Source organism: Limulus polyphemus, unplaced genomic scaffold, assembly GCF_000517525.1.
Source record: "Limulus polyphemus unplaced genomic scaffold, Limulus_polyphemus-2.1.2 Scaffold9, whole genome shotgun sequence".
NCBI classification, from domain to species: Eukaryota; Metazoa; Arthropoda; class Merostomata; order Xiphosura; family Limulidae; genus Limulus; species Limulus polyphemus.
The window spans coordinates 37,991-45,721 of NW_013665619.1; the positions used below are offsets into that span (position 1 = coordinate 37,991).

The window sequence follows — 7,731 nt, forward strand, 5'->3', positions numbered from 1 at the left end:
AACACTTCCTTTATTTGCATATGAAAAATAAGTTGGGTGTATGATTTTTCAAGTGAACGCTTGAATTCTGTAAATGCAGAGGTGTAGTCATATCATAGTTAGTATGCAAGGTAATGAATAAGAGAAAGATATATGCAACTTTAAAAGGGGCGTGATAATTGGTGCCCTTCTAATCTCACAGGATTTTTTTTATAATGTTTTTCTTTGACTAATTGGACAGAAATATGTTTCAACAAAGTCTGTTAGAAGTGCAATCGGAAGGAAATACATCAACCATTTCGAAGAAACAAACTGGCTGCTGACTGTTGGTAATTGACCAAATGAAAAATCAAGTTAACAGTTTTGTTAAAACCAACAAATGTATACCTTTTAACTGACTTACCAAAACTGTCAGAGGACAGTCAAAACCTAATTATCTCAGATGCAAACAGCAAAACACAGCTTTAATAATTCTATGATTACAAACTGTAGACAACGGACGACTAGAATATAAGTACATTTATTTTATTTGCAAGCTTTCGACCCTCTTACCGGAGCCTTCATTGTTGCCCGGTGAAGACTTCGTTAAGAGAACCGAAAACTCGCAAATGAAAAAAGGTAATTTAACGTAGAGATAAGTTCGTGTACAATTCTACATATTACTTTATCTACGTTATTAGTTATAAAAACAATCAGATTGAATGCTCAAATCATTCTTGTTTAAAATTATATCTGTGAAAAAAAGCCCCCCATTGACTCAGCAGCAATTTTGAATACTTGTAATGATAAAAACTGGGTTTCGATAACCGTGATGGGTACAGCACAGATAGCCCACTGTGTAGGTTTATGCTTCACAACAAACAAACGGTGGAAAAAAATAATATAAAACAACAATAAATTATTATCTGCCGTTTTACTACAAAAAAATTCTAAACCCGCAGTACTTTATAATAGAATATATTTCAGTTTCAAAACTATAAGACTTATTTGCAAATATATATATATATCTGTTATAAAGCTAAATATTATTTTTTCAATATATCTTAATAGTTATTCTTGCATGTTCAATAAAATACATCTGAAGACAATATCTAAGCAATAAAATGAATTTGAAGGCTATATCTAAGCACTTTTTAATATCTGCCGACTTTTACAAAGGTAGAATAATTCTTTTTTGTATTTCTTGAGTTCGAGATCGAACTGAAAACCTCTCGTGCATGAAGCAAGTGTTCTACCAATTCAGTTAAAGGATTAATGCACAAGTAGTTTCCAGCAAGGCACTTTTTCAATAGCTCCAACTACCACATTCTTCCTCTCTCATAACAAGGCCCGTCCTCGGGTCTTAACCCAGGTTCTTGGTACGACGAATAGTTGGACACCAGTGCTTCTTCTTCTAGATCGAGTTTTAGGGATCTGGAAGGGTAAGTACCAGTGTTGCTGTGGTAATCTCATTTTGGTATTCTTCACGAGTGTGATCGACACCAGGACCTTTGTATGCCAGTCAAATGCTCTGTCAATTGAGCGATGGGGTTAACTCAATACTAACTGTTAGTAAAGTTTAAGAACTCGAACTACCACAAGCATACCTTCTGTATGCCTAAATATGTTAACATTTTATTACATAGTTACATTTTATGATATCACTGCAGAACAAATATTCACAATAATCTTGAAATGTATACTACAAATAATACGGTGGTTCTTTAAGAAACAATCCATAACTTTGGAGGCAAAGTTACAATGTGATGTAACTACTGTTTAAAGTATGATATTAACTTTTCCCGCTTGTAAATGCACATACACACACACAGAGAACAGATATTTGCACATTGAATGTGTTCTATATGTTAATGAAAGTAGTTGAGCAAACTTTGAAATTTCCCCCCACATATCCCTAAAGCGGTATAGCATTCCAAACACAAGACACTAGAAAAACTACAAAAGTGGGAGAGGGAGGAGGTGCTGTCAAACGACATATTGTTAAATTTTCCTGAACAAGTCAGATACGATAACTGTTACTCCAGTAAATATCTGAATTAATTTTCAGATGTCCATCGCATTATCGCATACTGTCTGAGTCTCAAAGAAATGTGCAGCATCATGACATCAACTTGAAAAGTTAAGTGTGATGTATCCACAGAAATTGACTTCAAAATAAAATTATATCTGAAATGTTGATATTTCAAAATTTCTTTTGATATGAGTTGGTTAATACTTGTTTTGGATGAAATAATAAAAACAAATAGAATCTTTAGTCCTAAATCTCAATTTTTGATCTACTATTGAAATTCCCATTCAGATGAGGAAATAAATTTCCCGCCTGCGCAGATGCAACTTATCAGTAGATAGAAATGTTTAGAATTACAACAATTTTCAAGCATACATTGTTAAAAGTTTCGTTAAAAAAATCTATCTCTTACTGTTAAAAGTGGGGGGCAAGGCTCCCTTTTTAAAAAGTGGTTGGGCAACGCCTTATTGCCTTCCCAGTCTCTGGCACCTATGTACAGAATCCCATTTGAACCTCTATACTATTAGCTGTTGATGTCGTTAAATACACAGATAATTTCATATATAAATATCCATTCTTTTGCAAAAAAGTTTGTTTCTTAATACTCTGGACATCTCAAGTGTATTATGGTGAAAGAAGTGAAAATATATATTTTAAACGTTCTCTATTAGAAATGAAATAATCAGATTTTTTTATTTCAATTTCAAATGTTGGTTTTACTGTCTTATAAATTATCTGTGAAACTAGACATGTTCAATGAAAGATCCTTTAAACGTTTACTGCGGACATTTTCTAGAATATGTTATTACAAAAACTTGTAAACAACAAGATCAAACAAAAATGGCACATTTTTTTCCATAAAAAATTCCAAATATATATATTCAACGAAATTATACTTACATTACTATACGGAGTTAATCGAACTTTAGGAAATCGATTTGCATATGCTAATGCAATGGCTTGTTACGGTAGATTAGAGTCATAACGACGTGTTTGAAACATATACATTTTAGTTACAGAACAGATACCTGACCATTTTTTTGTGCAATGACATCACGGGTATATTTATGGATGGAGGAATCTGGGAAAACAACTAACTCAAAAACCACATCACAAGCCAATCTTGGACAAAGCACTTATCCAAAAAGTATGGATTATGGTTACGAAAGAGATTCTTCCAAACAAAAAACACTTTGCCAATGCAGATAATCTTGAACTGTGGGTAGTTAGTTGTTCTAAAAGATACTGAAAGCGTACGAACTACAATAACAAAATATGGCGTAGTTTTCCAAGTTTGCTTGTTTTGAATTTCGCGCAAAGCTACACGAGGGCTAGTTCCACTAGCTGTCACTAATTTAGTAGTGATAGACTGGCGGGAAGGCAGCTAGTCAACACCACCCACCACCAACTCTTGGGCTTCTCTTTTACAACAAATAGTGGGATTTATCGTTACATTATAACACCCCCAAGACCCTCGAGCGCCTTAACCACCAGGCCACGTAATTTTTCAATGCACTGTCGTTTAGCCAACAGTTGAAAAAAGAGGCAAGTCCATTTAACTATATTTTCTTGGTTTGCATCAATAGTGCCTATCTATTTTCTTAAGATAATCCATCTTTATTTTGAAGCAAAATTTATTTTCCAGTAAGTGCATAGTTCAGTTTATACAGAGTATGAATGTGTTATATAAAAACGATTTTGGAATTTCACCACATCATTATAATCAGTGTCGTCATATCCGGTCATACTCTATCTGTTCATCATGCTGCTTGACAATAGTTATGTAACGTATATTTTATTGCAGAAGTCTCCGTCTCAAAGTTGTCATGACGAAAGTATACAACTCTACTCTGCATATTTTCTAGAATCCATCTAGTATACGGTTTCCCAGCATCCATTTCAACAATCAGATAACATAGACGATTCAACGGTACGTTCTCGTGTGGAACAGCATGAATACCCGTTTCATTCGCGAACTGTTTGGGGTTAAACAATGGTTGAACGAATATGTCGTGTGAATGTGTTTTTGTTTTGTTTTTATCGCTTTTTAAGACGTAGATCCTTCTTCATTAAACAGTGAAATGTTGCTTGGGACGCATCATTGACAGCTTTTGCTACTGACTTTTACTGTCGCGGATCCTTACCTGATACAAGAAGCTGCACTTTGCATATCACGAATAAGATATGACTCGTTGCAGGTCTCGTTTTGTATGGTCCTCTTTTTCCAAAGAGACCCATATTCTTTTGTTTTACAATATCATTAAGTATACAAGATTTCCCCGTCTTGGAAGTCCTAAATTCTTTATTTAAACACATTTTTATGATCTGAGTGTACGAATATTTTGTTATTACACATTCTTTCCAAAAGTGATGAATTTTTGTTGGCATCACACTACCTACAACACCCTTAACTATATCAAAATGTAGTTCTGATACATTACATCCCACCGCGACTTTATATCTGTGGTAGTTGTCACATGCTCAGCCCTCTGTAGTACACGGAGGTGCATTAAGGAAATGTAAAAATGATATAAATACAGCCAGTGTTTTTTAACTACGTACCTTATTATCTGTTTTTCAAATTTATAATTGTGAGCACTTTTCAAAGGACGTAGCTGAACATATTAATGTTTCTTCAAACAGAAATCCAAGTAAAATGTATATTATAAATGAAAACGTACAAATAAAAATTAATAACAAAACCTCTTAATTTTAATGACAGGTCAAAGGCTTAGCTTTTTCTTTGTGCATTGCAATATAACTAATACTCAACAATCTTCGCGCTCGGGATTCTGTTTTTTACTAATCACTAGTAAGAATCGTTTGAAGCATGTAGTTTAAGTTTAATGCAGTTTGTTGTATATCTTTGTGTGAATGTGACTTGTGGTTACATGACCTCACGTAAAGCAAAGCTGTGCTATGAAATATATAGCGTACACGGACCTCACAGTCATTTCTGTCTAGGAAAATCTCTCTTGCATAATATCAGTAATGATAAGACGCTGTAGTATAATGCATTGCTTCATGTTTACACAATATGTTTTACTTCAAAGTAGGGAAGCGGTTCAGAAAAAAAAAACGTAATCAATTAGTCCCATGTCATGTTTTCCTTTATCTTCAGTCTTGGTAGGATTATGAGAAAAGAAATAATTTGTATATCCACTTCAAATTTCTTATGTTAACAATTATGCTAAAATAAAGGGACTTACCTTGAAAGTAGATCTAAACTTTTTAACACGAGCTTGTTTATATAAAAACTGATTATTAAATGAGTTATCATTGTTCTCTTTATTTTCTATTTTGCAGGACATAAAAAATATTTAAGGTGTTCATTGACATATACCAAATTAAAAGGGTTAAGAATAAACTTGAGTGCAAAAATAAAAGTGATGAAGTCAAGATTTAGTCAATCATTTGAGTAGAGATCAAACACAATCATACATATATTTTATCTACAGTAAAATCTAAAGTAAAAATTTATGTCAATATTCAAAGTATTAAGGATTTAGGTAGAAGGAGAAAATTGCTAAATTATTTAAAAGTATGTATAAGATTTTTAACTTTGTTTTTAATTAAATTTTCTGATACTAACAGAATTACTGTTTCGGACTCATTCAATGTTTTAAGTCTTGAACTACGTAATGAACTAAGAAAGCTTTATTAATGTAATGAAGTGGTTTTGCACCAACTTTAAGCTTAATAAATATCTAGTTTATTTGTTTTTATAATTCATATCTCAAACTACTGAAAAACTCATACAACTACTTACCAGATTGTTGAAGTATAACAGAAAAGAGCGTGTTTAATGTTTGCACAAATCACGAAGTTTTGTTTTTACGAATCGGTTCTGTTGAAGTGAAATACTCAATAAACATTTGCATTTATCAACCAGTGATACTAAATGCTCATTGTAAGTAAGTGAGTGTAGTTAAAGTTCCAATACCCTTCTTGCATTCAGTGTCTCTGTTAGAAGAAACACTAGCATAATACATTATTTTATTTTCAGGATTATTCCTAAACCAAGTGAAAACACATGGAGATGTGTATATTGCATTGAAAGTATTTTCTTCAAAAATGGTAGAGTTATTCTTAAATCGCTGCGTTAAGAGACCTTTATACTATATTATTAGTTTTTCTTGAGAATACATAAAGTTATTACCAATCCAGTAAATACTTATCTTAAGCTACACATTATACTGACGCACGTTTGTTATTACCTTCTTTTGTAAACTTTTACCAGAGTTTTTCTTGAAAACTAAAAAAACAAAACAATAACGTATTGTATTGGTGTCATTGCAAATAAGAATATTTTATAATAATAATATACTGTTTTACAAGAAAGATAGTTTCTGAAATATTAGTTGAAAATGAATTAGCGTACTTCCACTAGCATTATCTATTATAATTCGTTGTTGGCTTAGGTCATCTTTTGTATACTTTCTATGTATAATACAATACCTGAGTTAGAAATGGTAAACGTAAGAGTAGTTTGTTCCTGATCAAAGTCTGAGTGTATTCTGAAATGGAATGTTATGATTCAATATATCGATACTGTTTGTTAAATGAACATTGATTTAGTGCGTGATTTTACTTCTATTCTTAAATGTTCAATCTAAACGATGAGTCAGCACATGAATGGGTCTAAATGATATCTTTAGGTTTTAATTACAGTAAAATATAGAAAACCTTAGCTTTACCTGCTGGAACTGTAACAGATGGATCAGGCTCATCATCATCATCATCCGACTCCTCCACGGCATCAGTTAGAGGGGTGACGGGTTGGTCAGCAGACACACTGGGAGAAGGGGTTGGCAAGGCGGATACCCAAACTGTGCTAAAATCATTCGTGTGTTGAGGAGAAGTTCTGGTGAGTATTTGTGGAATATTTAATTCTTCGTGTTCTCCGGAGCTTGAATATCCTGTATGAAAGTTTAAAAAGTCTGGCGAGAGACACGGGAGTTCATAGTTTGAGAGACAATTCACGTCGATGGCTAACTCTGCTGAGTCTATTTGAGAGTGGATCGCATTGTGCAAGTTGTCGAAGCTCGGTGACGACACGCGCGGCTGGCTGGATGAATCAGACGGGAGAGTCCCGCACTGAAGGCCACCACAAACCGTCTGGTGGGCTGCATCAAACCACGTATACATAGAGTTGATGTTTTCTTGTGGCCAGATACCTCTGTAGGTTGGTTTCCCTGTTTCACAACCCTGATGTGTGGGCGATTGGTTGTTGTTTATTTCGTAATATTCTAGGGAACGTAAAGGTTTGTGGAATGGTTTTTTAACAGAAATTTCGGAGAGTGATGACGCCTCTTGTACGTTTCTAAGAGTGTGAAACATTACAGGAGAAGCTCTGCTTTTGTTGACCGACACAGTTTCGGAAGTCGAACCTCCACTCATGCAAAGAGTATTGGTGAACACGGTGGTGTGTATGTCGTCTACGCACGAGGCAGACAGAAATGATGTCATGTCAAGATCGATGTCTTGAACAGCTATTTCATCTGTGTTAGAGGAGGTACAAAAAGTTTGTCCTGGTGTGGGGCAATCGTACAGAGAGCAACCGTCTCCCCCACAATGACAGTTGGTCATATTGAAATGTTTCACTTCCATGATGCCTGCTCTTTCTGTAACGGATATTCCACTCCGTTTCCCTCTTATCTTCAACACAGCAACTATAGAGAAGAGAATCAAAGAAGGTAAATACTAATAGAAGTTCCTTTGCGCGCGACCAAATAAACCACCTC

General features: G+C 34.2%; 1 protein-coding gene across 1 annotated transcript in view; it reads right to left on the bottom strand.

Annotated features, from left to right (window-relative positions):
* The window catches only part of LOC106478138, a 33,689-nt gene extending 26,025 nt beyond the window's left edge, over positions 1-7,664 (bottom strand). Inside the window, exon 1 of the mRNA XM_022381869.1 lies at positions 6,685-7,664. Coding sequence (XP_022237577.1) covers positions 6,685-7,597 — 913 coding nt within the window. The 5' untranslated portion in view covers positions 7,598-7,664. The remainder of the gene's footprint in view (positions 1-6,684) is intronic.
* Between the last annotated feature and the right edge of the window lie 67 nt (positions 7,665-7,731).